Source organism: Lutra lutra, chromosome 2 (assembly GCF_902655055.1).
Source record: "Lutra lutra chromosome 2, mLutLut1.2, whole genome shotgun sequence".
NCBI classification, from domain to species: Eukaryota; Metazoa; Chordata; class Mammalia; order Carnivora; family Mustelidae; genus Lutra; species Lutra lutra.
Window position 1 is genome coordinate 144,745,890 of NC_062279.1, and position 20,239 is coordinate 144,766,128.

The 20,239-nt window shown below is 45.4% G+C and overlaps 1 protein-coding gene across 6 annotated transcripts in view; it reads right to left on the reverse strand.

Moving 5' to 3' along the window:
- KIAA0232 (KIAA0232 ortholog) overlaps positions 1 to 20,239 on the reverse strand; it is an 85,199-nt gene that overhangs the window by 36,058 nt on the left and 28,902 nt on the right. For 5 of the 6 annotated variants that reach the window (XM_047718803.1, XM_047718804.1, XM_047718806.1 and 2 more), the window contains one exon: positions 15,300 to 15,798. In XM_047718803.1, the coding sequence (XP_047574759.1) occupies positions 15,300 to 15,530 (231 nt within the window). In that variant the 5' untranslated portion in view covers positions 15,531 to 15,798. Of the gene's footprint in view, positions 1 to 15,299; positions 15,799 to 19,303; positions 19,395 to 20,239 lie in introns of all 6 variants that reach the window. The other variant, XM_047718805.1, reaches the window with a different exon arrangement.

A 20,239-nucleotide genomic window follows, 5' to 3' on the forward strand; every position in this document is an offset into this window, starting at 1 on the left:
GAAAAATAAAGAAAATAAAAATCAAATCATACACCATCAACTGTGTAACCCAATTTTTACTTTGATTCAATACATAAAAATTACTTTAATGCCACCAGATAAGAGTGGGAGAACAATCCCTCCCTCTACACCCCTCATCATTAGCATACTTTCCTTAATTTCTTGGGCATGTCTGCAGATCTCATGAACCTGAAAAACATATTTTCTGGCTGAGTGATGTCAACTCCAGTTTTCCAAGGGAAAATGTGTTTAATGGCCAAGTAAGTACTATCAGTGTATTTCCATTTATCTGACGGGTTTGGCGGGACAACACCTGAAACCTGACATTCCTTATCAGTGATATCTTCTGGTGATCAGGTTTGTCCTCTAAGAGGAGCAGCAGACAGACCCATAACAACACAGACCCGAAGCTTCCAAATGCAGAAAGAAACGTAATAATTCTACTGTTCATACTATATAAAACAAAGGAAGTAGAAAAGCTATTTCTGTAATGATGAACACAGGACTCATTTTTGTGTGAGCTATTGAGCCTGGCTCTTTCTCCTTCTTGAGATTATCAACATGTTTCTGTATTGAAGCTGTATTACAGCTCAGCAGAGGTAACACACATTCAAAGTCCTAATGAAGTTTTATTACACAGACAGAAGGGGCTTTCAAAATTCAGTTCACGTGGTCAGGTGCTTTTTCTGGAGGCCGTCTGACAAAACACCTCAAACATCTTAAACATAGGTGTGTACTTTCAATCTAATAGTTCTATTTCTGAGAATTTATCCTAACAAAATAATCACCTCTGTGCGCACAGGCTTAGCTGCTGTGGTACTGATCACAATGCTGTCAACCAAGGCAAACAGCCAGAAACCTAAATGCCAAATAAGGAAGACCTGGTTAAATAAGTTATAGCTTATCCAGGCGATAAGATATGTACGACAGCCATTAAGGAGATTACACAGTGCACTTACTGACAAAGAAAACTATCTGCAATATACTAGGAGAAACAGTCTACACAGCAGTACAACCTCGTTTCGTGTGAACGTGCGTGTGTGCACACGTTACCGTGCACTAGAAGGTCTCAAGAGAAATGACCTAAGAGGTCACTGAGGAGCTTCTCTCTCAGTAAGCAGGAGAAGCACACTAATATTATTTTCTGATTTTTCTTATAATTAGGTCATACTGTTTAATAGTCAAAAGTTGTTGGGGCACCTGGGTGGCTCAGTCATGAAGGGTCTGCCTTCGGCTCAGGTCATGATCCCGAAGTCCTGGGATCAAGCCCCACATCGGGCTCCCTGCTCGTGGAGGGCCTGCTCTTCCCTCTCCCTCTGGTGCTACCTCCTGCTTGTGATCTCTCACTTGCTCGTGCTCTTTCAAATAAGTAAAAACTTTAAAAAAAAAAAAAAAGTTGTGATATTGTTTTAATAGAAAATTTACTAAGTTAAAAATGGAGAAACTTGGGGCGCCTGGGTGGCTCAGTGGGTTAAGCTGCTGCCTTCAGCTCAGGTCATGATCTCAGGGTCCTGGGATCGAGCCCCGCGTCGGGCTCTCTGCTCAGCAGGGAGCCTGCTTCCTCCTCTCTCTCTGCCTGCCTCTCTGCCTACTTGTGATTTCTCTCTGTCAGATAAATAAATAAAATCTTTAAAAAAAAAATGGAGAAACTTAGAAGAGCGTCTGCCACTCTTCACCTAGGATAGGTTATCTGGCAGGGGCTTCATGTTTCCTATCTGGCATCCTAGGTCTACCCATAAATGTGGACTCCCCCGTTCATTCAGCAATGACTTCAGTGTCTGCTCTGGGGCACTAGGGATCATAAGTATGAACACAGCAGAGGCCCTGCCTGCCAGAGGTGCCCAGGCTGGTATGAAATACAAACTCAAAGGCCAACACCTGAGAATGGCTGTTGCTGCTATAAAGGTCTGCAGAACACATTCAGGAAGACTAAAAGGGGCACATTCTTTTTCTTGGCCTGGTTGGCCAGGCTTTTCCCTCTGCCTGCCCCTCTCCCAAACTAGTGCTCTCTCGATCTCTGGTAAGCAAATAAAATATTTTAAAAATATAAGTAAGGAGGTGCACCTGGGTGGCTCAGTTGTTAAGTGGCTGCCTTTGGCTCAGGTCATGATCCCAGGGTCCTGGGATCAAGCCCCACATCAGGCTCCCTGCTCCGTGGGAAGCCTGCTTCTCCCTCTCCTACTCCCCCTGCTTGTGCTCCCTCTCTCGCTGTCTCTGTCAAATAAATAAAATCTTAAATATATATATGTGTGTGTATGTAAATAAATAATTAAAAAAAATCTATTTCTCACCCCAAAGGAAACCCTATACCATTAGCAGTCCCTTCCCATCACTACTCTGCTCTCTCCTGAGTCACTGGGAACTCCTGGCCTGCTGTCTCTATGCATCTGACTATTCTGGAAATTTCATATAAATGGAGTGATATGATCGACCACCTTTTTCGTCTGGCTTCTTCCCCTCAGGGCAAGGTTTTGAAGGCTCATCCTTCATACAGGCTGTGGCACGTACCAGGGCTCCACTCCCTTTTCTGACTGAGGAATACTCCACCGCGTTTCCTCTATGAACGCTCTAACGAGCATTTGGATCATTTTACCTCCTGGCTATTCTCAACATTCACATACAGGTTTTCGTAAGGACATATAGTTTTCATTTTCCCGATTGGAGACCCAGGAGTAGAACGGTGGGGTCACGTGGCATCTGTGTGTTCAACCCTTTGAAGAACCGACATATGATTTTCAAAGCGGCTCTCGTTCACCATCCCACCAGCGGCATCTCAGGGTTCTGCCTCCCCCATATCCTGACACTCGCCATTCCCTGGGTTTTTATCTTAGCCGTCTCGGCAAGCACGAAGTGGTGTCTCATCATGGTCTTTATGTCCCGAATGACTAACAACTAACAACATGGGGCGCCCTCTCATGGTCTTGCTATCTTCTGTCCAGGAAAGATACACCAGCAGGCTATTCAAGTAGTGGCCCGTTTTAAAAGAATATATTCTGAACACAAATCTCTCACTAAATACAGGATTTGGGAACATTTTCTCCAATTCTATATTTTTTTTTCTTCACTTTCTTGATGATGTCCTTTGGGGCACAGAAGTTTCTCATTGTGATAAAGTCTCATCCACTAGGGTCTTAGGCTGCTTGCTTTTGGTGTCCTGAAAAATCACTGCCTCCTCCAAGTTGTGACAATTCACTCCCATGTTTTCTTCCAAGAGCTTTATAGTTCAGCTCCTTTCACTGATGACTCGACACCAGTTGGAGTTAATACTTGCACGTGGTATGAAGTAGGAGTCCAACTTCCTTTACAGGCGGCTACTCTGCCATCTCGGCAGCTTTCATTGAAAAGACCATTCTTTCCCTCACGTGGTCTTGTTAGACCATAAACACACAGGTTCGTTTCTGAACGCTCAGTTTCATTTCCTACAGCCATCCGTACACCAGGACCAAGTGGCTGTGGTTACCAGAGCCTTGTGCAAGTTTTGAAACGGAGACGTGTTAAGTCCTCCAGCTTTGTTCAAGATTTCACTGGCTACTCTGAGTCTCTTTAGAGGTCTATATGGATTTTAGGATCAGCTTGCCAAAATCTCGGCAACAGAGGCAGTGGGGACTTTGGCGGGGCCACGCTGTGTGTGGATCAATGCGTGGGACACCACTGTCTTACCGACATGGAGTCTTCTGGTCGTGAACATGGGAGGTCCTTCCACGTACGAGGTCTTCCTTCATGTCTCTGAGTGACGTTTTCAGTGTGCAAGTCTTGCACCTCCTTTGTTAGATTTATTCCAAAGTATTTCATCCTTCTTAATACTGCTATAAATGGACTTTTCTTAATTCCATTCCTTAAGGTTTTCTCTATACAAGATTGTGGTACCTGTGAACCATCACTTCCAAGCTGGCAGTCTTTTCTTCTTCCCCAGCCGCCCTTGCTAATGCTGATCTATAGTAAGACTTGGTGTATTTTGTCTTTGAAAATGTCTTTTCACACAGATACTGCCAAATACTGATATGAACCGCAGGCATGCATTTAACTAAACATGTTAATCGACTAGAAGACATTTATGAAATCTGTTAGATTCTTCCCTTCCTATTTGCCTTTCCACATGTCCCTGTAGTGCAGACCAGTCGCCCCTAAGTCAAAGTTTGGTAGAAGCTTCTCAGCTGAACAGTGACACAGATGTGAAGATACAGACGGTCCCTGTGCACCATGGCCAGTGGGAAAGCACAGCTGCACTACAGTGTGACCCTACACAACGTCCCACCACTGAGCCGGGCCGGAGTGGGGAGCTTGCTTCTTGTTTTCCCTTTTGACAGAATGAAAATGCACAAAGCAGGGACGCCTGGGTGGCTCGGTTGGTTGGACGACTGCCTTCGGCTCAGGTCATGATCCTGGAGTCCCGGGATCGAGTCCCGCATCGGGCTCCCAGCTCCACGGGGAGTCTGCTTCTCTCTCTGACCTTCTCCTAGCTCATGCTCTCTCTCACTGTCTCTCTCTCAAATAAATAATAAATAAAATCTTTAAAAAAAAAAAAAAAAGAAAATGCACAAAGCAGCTTGCCATTATTTGTGAGTCAAACAATGTTAGCTGTGAGGATGGCTTTATACATTTTGCAGATAATGTGCTGTTTTGCCTTGTAATTTTAGGGTGACCTCACAGAAACATCATCAAGTGTGTAGAAAAAGCTATGTGAACAAGCAACGTAGCAGATGCACCAGGCCTTCTGGCTCTTCCACTTACTGTATCCAAGAGCTCCCTTCTTTTTCTGGCTTCCTGTACTGTGTGAATGTATTAGGACTTCTTAAACAATAGCACTGAGCTAATAATCAGCTTTTAAAAGAACACAGTATAAAAAGACACTTCAAGATATTTCTAGGTTATTATTTTTAGTCCCCGATGCTATACTCATTACAGATCTACTTAGGCACAAACATAAAATATTGACTGTGTGCCAAATATCTCCTTGATAAACTCAGTAAAATCAAGGATGATTTCTCGAAGTCGTAATCTTAAAGACAGAAAACATTACCAAGTACCAAAAGAAGATACGGCTAAAGAACATTCTCGGCTTGGAAATCTATTACCAAGTACTTTTCCAGACGCTACTGTGAGGTGACATAAGGCAAGGGTTTTGATTGACTTTCTCTGGCTGCCTTCTGTCAAAACGGAAACACTAGGAACTGGAGGAAGAAAAAGAACACGCCATTCTGAAATACAGCTGGGGTGATGACGTCTGCTGCTGGCTGCTCGGCACCCACCCCTGCCTCCCACACCTTCCTGTTAACAGCACCCTGAAAAACCCAAACCATGAAGTGTCTGAATGGGACTGGTGCCGCCCCCATCTTCAGGCCCTAACTAGCTTAATACAAATCCGCGTGTTTCATTCCTTTGGCCATAAAGATTGGCTCATATCGGCATGCGACCAATCAGACGTGGGCACTTGAAAATGAGCAAAAAAAAAAAAAAAAAAAAAAAAAAAGAAAAGGGGAACACATCCTCGGATGCCAGACCTATGCTCACTTTCATGCGCCCTCCATGTCCCTGGGAGCTGGCGGGAAGAGCAAGCTGCCACAGGGAGGCAGGCAGGGAGGCAGGACAACTCTAATGACACCAGGAAAGTTCTGAACTGAACCAGGCTTGGGCCAGCCCTACTTCCAGAAATTCAGTTATAGGAGACTTTTCCCCCTTGTAAGCCAACTTGGGCTAAATTTTTGGTTGCTTATGAATAGAAGATAAAGCAAGAATTTGAGGAAGGGCCTAAGTAATAAATCCTCTTCTTGTTGCTCAAAAGAATGGAGACTTGCTTCTAAAAAATAAGCGTAACTTCAGGTTAATTCTGGCTAGGTCCTCAGTCAACAGGAACAATTCCTCACTGGCCTCCCTGCACTCAGCAGCCCAACCAGTCTACCCAGCAGCACACACGCCATCCTGCAGTGCCGGCCTTCTCCAGCAATGGGGGGTGTGCAACTCCCCCCGACAGCACACCAGTTCATCAGGATGGGTCTGCCCACCTGCCCTTCTCATTCCCCACCCCCACCCCACTCTTCTGCCGCCTCCCAGCACAGGCCCTTCCTATTTCTGTGACCTCACCTGCACTCTCCCTTCCTCCTTCCTTCAACTGCTCAAAGGTCTCTCCTCTGTCACTCCCACTGCCACCGTCCCCCATCCAGTGTCCCTAGCTCTGCACAGCCAGTGTTTCACAGATCCCAAAACTAGCGGCTGTCTCTGGAGGACTGTTCCTAGTCAGCCCTGGATTCCTGGCACCCCGTCATAGTATCTAGCACATCATGGGCACCACCTGCTGAATAAAAAAGCAGACATGTGCATTTTAAAAATGCAATTATTTATTAAAAAGTAATAAAAATGCAATTATTTATATTCAAAACCTTTCCTCTATTTCATTTGAAGATTCTACCCCCACACCCCCCAAAAACCACATTTTTATTATGGTATCTTAGGGAGTCTGTGGACAGGAACTTATGGGCCCACCCACAGTGCTAACTCCCGCTCTGACTGTAATGTCGTATTCCCTATGTGTAAGGCTGACCTAATCAGGGTCTGCTGAGTACATGTATGCTGAAATACAGCATATGGGTGAGACACCCAAGCAACCCAGGACAGATCCAATTTTGTGGTAGTTATCATTAAAGAAGACAACAATCTTCCAAGGGAACACTGCAGATGCTAGCTTCCCCAGGTGGAGATGTGCTCAAGAGCAGGTCACAAGCGGTTCCAGGAATAAACGAGCTGTGCCCAATGTAGACGTCATCAGTCCCACTTAGCAATCAGTTCTGGGGTATTCTTATTTAACCTCTGGGAACACAAATAATGTGATAATGCAGCTACATTTCTACAATGATGGACTCTGAGCTAGAAGATACAACTCAATTAGGAGATTTAAAAGAAACTGCAACAAAGCTACACTAATCAAAACAGTGTGGTACTCACAAAGAGACAGGCACTAGACCAAAGAAATAGGACAGAGAGACCAGAAACAGACTCTTGTGCATGTGTCAAATGATTTTCAACAAAGGTGCCACAACCACTCAATGGGAAAAGGACAGTCTTTTCAACAAATGGTGCTGGGAAGACTGGACATCCACCTGCAAAAGAATGATACTGGATCCGTACCTCACACCATATACAAAAATTTAACCAGAAGTGGACAAAAGACCTATATGTAAGAGCTAAATCTATAAACTCTGGGAAGAAACACAGGGTAAAGCTTCATGACTTAGTTTTGACAGTGATCTCTTAGGACACCAAAGGCACCGGCAACAAAAGAAAAAATAAACAAACTGGACTTCATGAAAAATTTTGATTCTGTACATCAAAGATGCTCTCCACAGAGTGAAAATAACAGCCCACAGGATGGGAGATATTTATATCCAGCCATGTCTCTGACGGGGGGGTTAACATAAAACACATGGAGAACTCCCAACATTCAACAACAGCAAGAAACAGCCCGATTCAAAAATGGGCAAATGACATGAACAGACGGTCTTCCACAGAAGACATGCAGAAGGCCAGTGAGCACACGAAAAGATGTTCAAACATCACTTATCATCAGGGAGAATATGAATCAAACCACAGCAAGATACCACCTCATACCCATCAGGATGGCTACTATCAAAACACCAAAAAACAAAGGTGTGAGTGACTCTGCAGAGAAATTGGTGGGAATGTAAAATGGTGTAGCTGCTAGAAGTTCCCCAAAAAATTTAAAATAGAGGGGTGACTGGCTGGCTCAGTCAGTTAAGTGTCTGCCTTCAGCTCAGGTCATGACCTCAAGTAGGGCTCCCTGTTCAGCAGAAGAGTCTGCTTCACCCTTTCCCTCTGCCCCTACCCCGTTCGTGCACTCTCTCACTCAAATAAAATCCTTAAAAATTTTTTTAAACAGAATTACCATATGACCCAGCAATTCCACTTCTGAGTATGTAACCCCCACCTCCCCCCACCCCCACCAAATTGAAAGCAGGATCTCAAAGATACTGTTTCCCATTCATGGCAGTGTCATTTGCAATAGCTATGACATGGAAGAAACCCAAGCGTCCAAATGTGGCATTTTCCTACTGTGGAATATTATACATTTTCCTACCATGGAATATTAAAAGGAGGAGATTCTGAAACATGCAGAAACTTAAATGCATATTCACCCAGTGGTGATGAAGCCGGTCTGAAAAGGCCACATACTGTGTGATCCCAATTCCCTGACATTCTGGAAAGGGTGAAACTGTGGAGGCAGTAAAGAGCCCAATGGTTGCCGGGGCTTGGGGGAGAGAGAGATGAACAGGTAGAGCACGGGGGATGTTTGGGGTAGGGAAACTAGTCTGCAGGCTACTGTGATGACGGATACATGTCATTCACTCTGCATCTGTCCAAATCCAGAGACTGTTCAACAGAGAGTGAATCCTAACGTAATTTCGGACTTTGGGCGATTATGTACCAATGTGGGTTCACTAACAAAAGTGCTGCTTGGGTCGGGGTGTTGATAACGGGGGAGGCTCTGCATGTGTGCGGCAGGGGGTATGTAGGAAATCTCTTCTTCTCAATTTACTGCGAGTCAAAACGACTCTAAAGAAAAAGAAAAAAAAAGAAAGAAAAGAAAGGTAAGTGGCAGCAGACCAACTCCCCTGCCCAGACTAACCAGAAAAGCCAGATAAAATACAAAACCAAAGCAACATGAACACCTGTGCTGAAACATCCAGGCCTTGATAACAGGTGAGGAGACCATCCTAGGCAAGGGCGGTTCATTTGAGTGGGAGACCTGAGCCTGTTTTCTCCTCTGGGAAATGTACCCGTTCTAGGCACAGGGCAAGAGGCAGAGAAAAAGGTGGCCCTTTAAGAGACAGAGAAACCAGGGGAGCTGGGGGCGACTTCTCAGGCCTGGACAGAACACATCAGTGAGGCAGGGGCCAGTAGCCCAGAGGCCTCACGGGCCACACGGCCAACTTCTCCTCTGGACACGTGGTGCATAGGGAGGCTGCAGGGCACCCGGGAGCTTCTGTGTTGACAGTAACGTGCTGTCTGCGTGTCATTCCGTAGATGGGAACTCTGTGACCATTCACCCATTACTATCCTGGTCAGTACAGACCGTAGGCCTCAATAAAAAGCGTAAGGAAAAAGACCCTCTTATATTTCTGCACAGAATCCCTGGTTGTTCCCAATCTGGAACCTACAAAAAGTCTACCTAAGAGCTCCTGAAGCAACCACAGAGACGGAGGGATGACCATGGGAGGACAGTCTTGGAGGAGGCGTGCAAGGTAAAACCCCTCAAAGAAACAAGGAGAACAAAGTCATGAAGAGTGGATAACACAACGAAGAGTTGATTTGTCTGAAACACAAATGTCAGAATGCAGTACCACCAGTGAGCGCTCCCCAAACCTATGAGCATTTGTATGCAGGTACTCTTGAGAGGACTACTTTCTTTCTTCCTTTCTTTTTAAGCAGGCTCCACAACCAGCACAGAGCCCAGTGTGGAGCTTGAACTCATGACCCTGAGATCAAGATCTGAGCTAAAATCAAGAGCTGCACACTTAACTGACTGTGCCACCCAGGTGCCCGGAGGACTGTGTTTTTCCAGCTCAGCACCCTAATCACCCCAGACTACCTGTGGGGCACGACCTTCTCCAATTCTTAGTTCCTATGGCTCCAGGTGCTTGTAGCTCAGCCAAAGTCTCCTTGTCCCAGTAACTGAGTCAGGAGTCGTGCCATGACCAAGCTGCCCTACCAGGAAGAGGGAGTCTGGGGTTGCAGTGGAGAGGGGAGTGGGGGGGCCAAGGGTGTGGCTCGGAATAAAGGCAATAGATAAGGCAAGCTTCACAGCTGGGGGTGGGGGGCACAGATTCTATGGAAGGCTCTGAGTCAAGCTGCCACTGGGGCCAGCCCTAGCCTCTGGACATTCCAAGTTTTTATTTATTTATTTATTTATTTATTTTTAAGATTTTAAGTAACTTCTACATCTAACATGGGGCTCAAACCTACAACCCTGAAATCAAGAATTGCAGGCTCGGGGCACCTGGGTGGCTCAGTGGGTTAAGCCTCTGCCTTCGGCTCAGGTCATGATCTCGGGGTCCTGGGATCAAGCCCCATATTGGGCTTTCTGCTCAGCGAGAAGCCTGCTTTCCCTTCTCTCTCTGCCTACCTGTGATCTCTCTCTGTGTTATATAAAATCTTAAAAAAAAGAATTGCAGGCTCACTGAGCCAGCCAGGCATCCCTGGACATTTCAAGTTTTTAATCAATAAAGGCTCCCAACTGACTGGCTTTGTGATGCTAGGCAAGTGGCTTCACCACCATGTCTAAGTCCCTCCCGTGTGCCAATGGTAAGGCAGCGGGCTGGGAGGGTGAGTGCCGCCTTGCGGCTGGCTCACTGCTCGAGGGGCGTGTACGCTTGTCTGGACCACCACTTCCGTGTGAGCATAAGTGAGCTGGGCTCTCTGTGGTCATCACACGCTCCTGATACAGATTTCATGATGCTGAGAACATTAATATTACAGACACGAAAAATGTTTCAGTGAACTCTTGGATGATAGTTTTAATTTACTAATTATAGAAGAAAATTCAGAAGATGTGGAGTTCTAAGAAATGGGGTAGTGAAATGCAGTCCTATCTTCCTAAAATAACTCTTTCTACTCACAAAAGATTATGGGGAACTTGCTATTGACCATCAACCCAGCATAACCTTGAGGCGAGAAAAGGAAACTCCCACTCCCTTTAAATTACAGTTTTTACTATAAGCTTCCCTTTTAACCAATATTAAGTAAGACTATCTGGTATTTCTGAGGGGCAGGTGAGTGGCTCAGTCAGCTAGACATCCAACTCTGGATTTCAGCTCAGGTCCTGATCTAAGGGTCATGGCTTCAAGCCTGTACTGGGCTGCGCACTGGGCATGAAACTTGCTTATACTTAAAACGTGTGTGTCTGTGTGTATTTTTAAAGAACTTAAATCCAGTTTAACACTCAGAGACCTGATGCTCTGAGTTTCCTGGCAGTGCATGCTGCCATGGCCCTCACTTTTACTTTGCAGGGACTCAACTCCTAATTCAAATGTCAACTAATACAAATGGATTTTTCCCCACCTCTACAAATCGTGAGAACATTAGAAAAAAATTAAACCAATTCCATGTGGTTTCTAAAGCTTGCCTTTATGAGAAAGTGTTCAATAATTATCTGTTATATATGAAAACAAAAACAAAACACTCCCTGACATAAAAGTGGGCACGTGATCTGGGTCTGGCAGACATGAGTCTACACTCCTACTCAGTACTGTGTGGCCTCAGGAAGGTCACCAAAACTCCTCTGAACGTCCGTGTCCACATAAGAGGAACATACTACTACTCACCTGCAAGCTATGGAGCGAAGGCTACCACAGTCCCCAGGGCACACGGCTGGCGCTGCCCTGGGCCTGCTGCGGCGCTCTCTGCGTGACGGGGCTGGCATTCCCCTCGTCCAGGAAGGCCAGCTAGTGAATGCAGAGGGGACCACGGAGCTAGACAAATCACCAGGTACAAGTGATTCTGGCAGAATCACCCAGGCACAGCCCAAGTGCCAGTCTCCCGCCCGGGCCACCGGATGGTTACACAGAGAAGAGCGGAGATCTGGCAGACGTCACCAAAGCCAGTACTGCCACCACGAAGCAAACCGATGTCTGCATCCGCTGTGGCGCAGGGGAAGAAAGGGAACCCCAGGCTCATGAAACATCACTGCCATCAGCACACACTGACGCTAAATGGGAGCATCGGGCGAACCCAAGGTTAAAGGAAACGCTGCAAAACAGCTGGCCTGCTATCTTCACAAATGTCAAAGCTGTGAGCCCCAAAAAAAGACACGGAACTATTCCAGATTAAAGGAGTCAAGACCAGCAACCAGTGAAATCCGTGTGTGGTCTTCAACTAGATCCTGGACTAGGGGAACGCCATGATGCAGGAAATTACTGGGACAACGGATAAAATGGGAACAAGGATATATGTTATATACTAACGCACTGGTGTTAATTTTCCTGAATTTTCTATTGTGGCTATCTAAGAGAAAGTCCAGTCTTAAGAAACATATGCTGATTTATTTAGGGTATCAAAATGAGAGAAATAAAGCAAAAGCAGGAAAATACGGGCAACAGGTAACTGAGTAAAGAGTACACAAGAGTTCCTCGTCCTGCTTTGTCACTCGGATGTTTGGAATTCTTTCACGAGAAGTCAAAAATGTTTAAGAAAATGAGTATCTGGGGGCGCCTGGGGGGCTCCGTCAGTGAGGCATCCACCTTAGGCTCAGGTCACGATCTCAGGGTCCAGGGATCACCCCACATTGGGTACTCTGCTCCGTGGGGGAATCTGCTTTTCCCCCTGCTTTCCCCCAACTCCTTGCTTGTGCTTTTTCTCCCTCTCCCTCTTTCTCTCTCTCCCAAATAAATAAAATCTTGAAAAAAAGAAGATGAAAATCTGATTTCTGTGCTCAAAGACCTTAAATACTTTCTAACAGCTGCAAAGACGAGCTCTCCAGCAGAAACACGGAGTCTGGAAGCAGAGGACGCAGTCACGTGGAGGAGCGAGCAGAGGCCTCACAGGGCGTCGCCGCAGGGGCCTGGCCCCACAGGACAGGTTAGAATTTGGATTCCTACCTACATCTGAAAGTGACAAGAAGCGAGCTCCTAAGGGGCTGCGAGTGCCCTTACCGGATCACGGTAATTGTAAGCCAAAGAAGATAGGAAGGAAGGAGAAAGAGAAAGAAGAATTTGTGGAAACAAAGTGGCTGCGGGGGTACCTGGGGGGCTCAATCGGTGAAGCGTATGCCTTCAGCTCAGGTTATGGTCCCAGGGTCCTGGGATCAAGCCCCATATCAGGCTCCCTGCTCAGTGGGGAGTCTGCTTCCCCCTCTGCCTGCTGCTCCCCCCGCTTATGCTCTCTCTCCCTCTTTCTCTCTATTGAATAAATCAATAAAATCTTTTTTTTTTTTAAAGATTTTATTTATTTATTTGTCATAGAGAGAGAAGCGAGAGTGAGCACAGGCAGACAGAGTGGCAGGCAGAGGCAGAGGGAGAAGCAGGCTCCCTGCCAAGCAAGGAGCCCGATGTGGGACTCGATCCCAGGACGCCGGGATCATGACCTGAGCCGAAGGCAGCTGCTTAACCAACTGAGCCACTCAGGCGTCCCAGAATAAATCAATAAAATCTTAAAAACAAAACAAGAACAAAAAATAACTGTGGGGCATCCCCAGTGTCCACCTGTCAGAGGTGCTCCTCTCCAGGGCCGCCTGGGAACCAGCAATGCCACCGCTGCAATTACAACCCTGTGCAACTCTGCTGGGCATCCCACCTCACAGGACCACGGCGGGTCAGCCTTTCTCCTATCCTATCATCTGGGGCAGGGGCAGCGGAGACCAAAGTCCTGTGCATAATCTGTTTCTTAGGACTCAGGAGCTCTTTGTAGGGTTGTTTTAACCAAGATTAGGAAAAATGAGGGATTAAATGTGGCAGCACCAATAGCCCTAAAACTAGTCAGGTGCAAGTCAAGATTAGACTCATTCATGGACAGAAGGTGCAAAACTCTCAAGGAAACAGACTCCCAAAGGAGAGTCTTCTGGCCTCCACATGAGGAGCGAGGCTACCACACTCTGACCCAGGGATCAAGAACTACAACTGGCCGGCGTCTGAACCACAGAAGGTGGGCGAGGCTCGGAGACTGGCGTCGGCTCTGAGCCTAAACTCTCCTTCTGGGGGTACAGTGAGCCCATCCTCCCCCAGAGTCATGGGAAAGGATCACCAGGGCTAACTGACCTCCTAGGCCACCCCTTACTAAAACAAGTATTGTTTTCAATTCGACCTTCCCCATCCGCAAGGGACTCAGCACTGGGTTGAGGGCAAGAGTATTTTAGGAGCCTTTATTTCCCTTTGGATTCTCCTTGCAACTCCAGACACATTGTGTTTTCGCTAACCTTTATCTGTCCTGCTCCCTAAAGACAAAGCAGTACTCTGGAAGGAGGATCAAGTTGGGCACCGAGAGCTGCCTTGCCCCTGCCTGACCCTCAGGCTCTCCTAAGAAAGGAACCAGAGGAATCACAAACGCGTCTTATCAGAGAGGTGTCAACTATAACCCACACAGTAGGCCCGTGTTTCATTCCCTTCTCAATGCCCTACAGCATGCAGTACGTCAATACTTTGTGCTAATAAACTTACTGGTGGCGATAAAATATTCCAGGTGGATACTGTTAACACACAGTCCTAAGTGTTACATTTACTGGGAAGATGACAGGAAACAGTAGAGCCTTAGTAAGGAAATTATACAAAATAGTGATTACCAACACGACATGTTTTCTGATTACTGGGTTATAACTCAACCCCCCGAAAATGCGAAACTCATTCTCAGCAGCCAAGGCAGTAAGCACCCCATAAGCAGGAACACACTGCCGTGTCCAGCGAGGACGGGTAAGGAGCACCAGCAGAAGAGGACACACTCCACACAGCTGATGCGTGACGAACGCTAAACACAGTGGGGAAACGATGGATTTATAGTTCTTGGAGGCTTTTCTGTGGTTTGGAAGGGTGAAGCCACTTGTTCTGTCAGTCGAACTTTATTCCTGCTTTCAGTGTTAGCAATAATGGTTTAAAACACAAACAACAAAAACAGCCACAAACCACCTGGTTTCACGTGAACTCTGCACACAGAAGCCGCCCAGAGCCCCTGTGGTCACCAGTGACAACTGTGCTGCCCTCTGGGCAGACCTCACTTTCAGAAGCAACTCTCAGAGGGTGGGACTACTACTGGTTTTTCTTCTTTTTTTCTCAAGAACCTAGATTTGCTTACTTTCTCACTTTCCACTCAGCCCCGCCATCAGATAAAATGCATAATGGCCGACTCACGGGTGACCTACAATGACTTACACCATTACGTGCTTTACTTAGCTTTCTAAGTCCACTGGTTTATAACACACACTTTGGTTAACCAGCAATTTAACATGAAAAGGAAATACTCACCCCTAGCATGTTAAGGATCACAGACACAAGGGTCACTAGGCCTAGTGGTCCCGTATGAGGCGCCTAACCAGCAGAGAGCAGCACTCCTCCAAGGCAGGTCCCCAAATCTGCCCTGCCCACAACCAGAGCTGAGCCAGGGTGCGGTCCACATGGAGGAGGTCTCCCCCCAGAGCAAGCAGCTGGACTACCCGCTGGGACCACTCCCCTAAGCCCGACAGGACAGGTGTGTGTGGCCGGCACACCGACAAGCCTGTCCTGCAGCATAAAAGCAATCCAGGAAGAGAAATGCAAACATGCAGACACAACGGGGAGTTGTCCCAAAGCACAACAAGGGGGAAGTACCTGTTCCTGCAGGTCGTAATCGTAGCTGTCATGCAGCAGAAGACTGAGGACATAGCGGGTATAAATCATGGCATCGATGCCACATTTCTCCAGCTCCTGCCCCAGCCAGGTCTGCACTGGGCCCAGAGCATGAAGCAGAGACATTTCAGAAACAGATACGGGGCCTGGATAAGAGCTTGAGGAGCTTTCAGATGGTAAACCATCCACAGCTACTGTGCAGACAGGGCGCATGAATTTAGGTTGCTGACATCCTTAAAATGTGAAGCATTTTCTGCAGTTGATGTTCTGTTGGTATCTGGAGGGGATTTTCACTCCAGTAAAAAGGAGAGATGCTTGACATCTAGGATAAGCATCTATTTTCGCTGGCAGTCAGCCATTAGGACAGAATTTCCCTCTTCAGGCATGACCAATGAATCAACATTCTGATAGCAATACACATGTAGATGCGATTTTCTACTCTACTTTCACATTGAGGCCAAATGGAAGTCTCCGGCAGAACCTACGAAAATGAGAGAGAGAGAGAAAAAGGTACGCATTATATATAGATATAAATTACCAATCTTTTGGGGGAAAAAAAAACCCAAATGAACTGTTTTTTGAAATTTGGTGTCTTAGAACACGGATTTCTTTTTTATTATAATGTTTAACATTTTAAAATAAGTGACATCTCAAAATTTTAAGCTTAATATCATTTAAAAGAAAGAGAAACTCTAAAATCTACGTTGTTGTGCTTGTGCTCCGTCACACTGATGCCGAGAGACTGAGCTAACAAAATTTTGTTCATCCGTAATGCTGAAAGAATTTGCGTGGTAACAAATCACTAGTTCATTTTTGAGTGTTCACAGACACAAGCAGCTGCATAGTAATTCCATTTACACCATTGTTAAAAAGTAGTCCTTTAACTTGAAGGTCTCATAATCGTAGTCAATCATCTCCTACGGCTAAAAGATTTGCATGGCTGCTCGCTACTTATTTCATAAAAGTTAAGGTAAACCATGGATTTGGCTCAGAGCCATGCCAGGCTGGATGGTTAGACCTGCTTTATTCTACTATACCTCGGCTGACGGTCTGCCTACTTGTGTGAAGGATGCCATGCTCTTAATAGCTTTTTCCCTTAAGTTAACCTACTTTCATATGTCAAACTAATCTAACGGCCTTGTTAAATCACTCATGCCAGGAGAAGATGGAAACTACCACAGCGACAGGAAATCTCATCAGCTCAGATTGTGCATGAATTTTAACAGACAATAGGAGGGCTACCAAAAGTGACTTTCAGGGGCACTTGGGTGTATCAGTCCATTAAGCATCCAACACCTGATTTAGGCTCCAGTCATGGTCTCAAGGTCATGAGATTCAGTCCTTTGCCAGGCTCCCTCCCTGCTTAGCAGGGAGTCTGGTTGAGATCCCTTCCCTCTCCCTCTGCCACTCACCCCACTCATGCACTCCCTCTCTAAAAATATAATAAATCTTTTCTTAAAAAAATGATTTTAGAGATGCCTGGGTGGTTCAGTTGGTTAAGCAAGTGTCTGCCTTCAGCTCAGGTCATGACCCCCGGTCCTGGGAGCGAGCCCCACATCAGGCTGCTTGCTCTGTGGGGATCCTGCTTCTCCCACGGCCTGCTCCTCCCCCTGCGTGAAGTCTGAAAGACTCTTCACCAAAGATTTAAGATTTCATTTCTTGCATTTCATGATAACTACACAGTAAGTTCAGGGACACTGGGTACTTGGAAGGCTCCTAATTTTAAAAGGGGAAGCAACTAGCCCTAGATAGAAAACAGTGTGTGCCTAACACATCCTAAAAGAAAGACCTGAAAGGACCAAACTATTTCTTTTTTTTTTTTTTTTAAAGATTTTTATTTATTTGACAGATCACAAGTAGGCACAGAGGCAGGCAGAGAGAGAGAGGAGGAGGAGGCAGGCTCCCTGCTGAGCAGAGAGCCCGATGTGAGGCTCGATCCCAGGACCCTGGGATCATGACCTGAGCCGAAGGCAGAGGCTTTAACCACTGAGCCACCCAGGCGCCCCAGAAAGGACCAAACTATTTCTAATTTCACTATGGTCCCAGAACAAACCTCAAGAAGTTTATAGGAACACAAAAAATACCTAGCACCTAACAAAGTAAAATTAAGAGGCACCTGGATGGCTCAGTCGGTTTAGCGTCTGACTCTTGGATTTGGCTCAGGTCCCGATCTCAGGGTCATGGATCGAGACCCACATTGGGCTCCAAGCTTGGCATGGAGTCTACTGGAGATTTTCCCCCCTCTTTCTTCTTCCCCCTCTACTCCTCTCCTCATTCGTGCTCTCTCAAGCAAGTAAAATCTTTTTTAAAAAAAGTAAAATTTACAATGGTTGGCACCTAATAAAAATTAGCAGACATGCAAAGCAGAAGCAGAAATTAAGAGAAAAATAAACTCACTGAAACCAACTAAGAATTGATACAAATGTCAGATTAGCAGAAAGGACTCTGAAGCAGTTACTAGGACAAAAAGCCATATATGTGATGAACAGAAAATATAGAAGATTGAAAGTCAAACATCTACAAATGAAAACTACAATATCACAGAGGAAAAGCAGGCAGCATGGGGTAATGGCAGATCAGCCACTTCAGAAGGAAAGAGTCCAGAGTCTTAAACTGCAAAAGAAACCATACAAACAGAGAGAAAAGGAATAAAATAACACAGCTTCGGCAAGCTGGGTGACAATTTTCAGAAATCTAAGATACGTTTAGTTGGAAGAGAAAGAGAAGGGGTCAAGAAATATTTGAAAAAATAATGACCAACATTTTCTCCAAAATTGATGACCACTAAAAGCACAGATTCAAGAAGTTCAATAAACTCTAAACATAAGAAACACAAAAAAAAAATTGACACCTAGGCTTCCTGCAGCAAAACTGTCCAAACAAATAGTAAAGGGAAGAAGCTCAAAACTGCTGGGAAGAAGAGACACACTACGCAGAACACAGCAAAGGATGAATAAGGACACCAACCTTCTTGTCAGAAACATACAAAGGAGAAGATAATCAGGCAAAAAAAAAAAAGTTTAAGGACTGGAAGAAAAACCCATCAACTTAGAATTCTATACTCATCACAAAATCTTCCAAAACAAAGGTGAAACAAAGACTTTTTCAGACTTGCCAAAGCTGGAGGGTTCCAGCAGCAGCAGCAGCAGCAGACAGCCATCAGAAATGTTGGAGCAGAAGTAAAATGACACCAGAACAAAAGGTGCATCCACTCAAAGGAACAAAGAGTAGCGGAAACAGTGTAACTACATTCTTCTTATTATTTCAGTATCTTTCAAAGATAATTCCACTATTGAAACAAAAATAGTAACAATATCTTATGAGGTTTGCAATGTCTGTAGAAGCAAAATGGAGAGCAACAGAGCACAAAGGCTGGAGGGGGGAATCTACTACTACTACCCGCAATGGTAGAATACCACTTGGAGACAGGCGGTGATATGATAGAGGTTAATAATCATAACAAATGTAAACGGTCGAACCAACCAATTAAAAAGCAGAGAAAATCAGAACGGACTTTAAAACTGCAAGACCCAGATACATGCTACTTATAAAAATATCCACATTAAATATAAAGGCATGGATAGGTTCACAGTAAAAGGATAGAAAACGATACACCATGCCAACACTGACAAAAGCAAGGTGGAGGGGTCCCAGTGGCTCAGTCAGATGGCAGCTGACTCTTGATTTTGTCTCAGGTTGGGATCTTGGGATCCTGGGCTAGGGCTCTGCGTTGGGCTCGGTGTTTGGCAGGGGGTCGGCTTGGGGATTCCCTCTCCCTCTCTCTCTGCCCCTCCTCTAGCTGGCCCTCTCACACATTCTCTCTCAAATAAATAAGTAAATCTTTTTTTTAGTACAAGTACAAGGTAGAATGTCCACATTATTATCTGACAGAATTCAGAACAGAGCATTAACAGAAGTAAAGGTCATTTCGTAATGATAAAGAGGTCAATTACCAAGAAGTTGTAACAGTCCTATTTATTATATACCTGGTCGCAGAGTTTCCAAATGCGTGAAAACTGATAGGAGAAATAAACAAATCCATGATTGTACTAGATTTCAAAATCCCTCTCTCAATCACTGAAAGTAAACAGAAAATCAATAAGGATTCAGAAAACTAGAGCAACATTATCATCATTCAGACAGAAGACTGAATTCTGGGCTCTAAAGAAGGTTGCAACAAACTTAAAAGGATTCAAATCATAGAAAATACATTCCCTGACCACATGGAACTAAATTATAAACTAATCAGAGGCACCTGGGTGGCTCAGTCTGTTGGGTGCCCCACTCTTGATTTCAGTTCAGGTCATGATCTCAGGGTTGTGAGATCGAGCCCCGTGTCAGGCTCCATGACAGGCATGGAACCTGCTTGAGATTTTCTCTCTCCCTCTGTACCTCGCATCTTCCCAGTTCTCTCTCTCTAAAAGAAAAAAAGAAAAAAAAAAGGTTTCAACCCAACCAACCACAGGATTCTCTCTGTTGTCACTAAGAGACTTCACACTTCTTTAGCCAAGTGCAAGGATTCAAGAAGTGAGGAAAAAAAATCAGCACACAAATGCAAAATGAAGTACACTAAACTCCCAAGCTCTCCTCAGAGCTGGTTAAAACCCTATGAGAACTCTTCCTCAAACCTGTCCAATAGCTGACGCCGTATCATTATTAAATAATGGGCCATATCCCTAGAGTCACTAGCGGTTATGATCTTTTTTTCACTCTCTCTAGTTCAGACTGCAGAGGACCACAGAGAAGAGTGGACACTGGTAAGTCTGCTGCTGACAGGCTATCGGGCAGCTGTCTACACAAGAACTCTGAGTGGATCCCAGTAACAGGGTCTGAGACAGAAATAGCACAAGATGGCTCTCCCTGCACCATAACGGCAGGTCTAAATGTTCTTGGAGCCAGTGTCCATTCTCTGTATTTTGAAC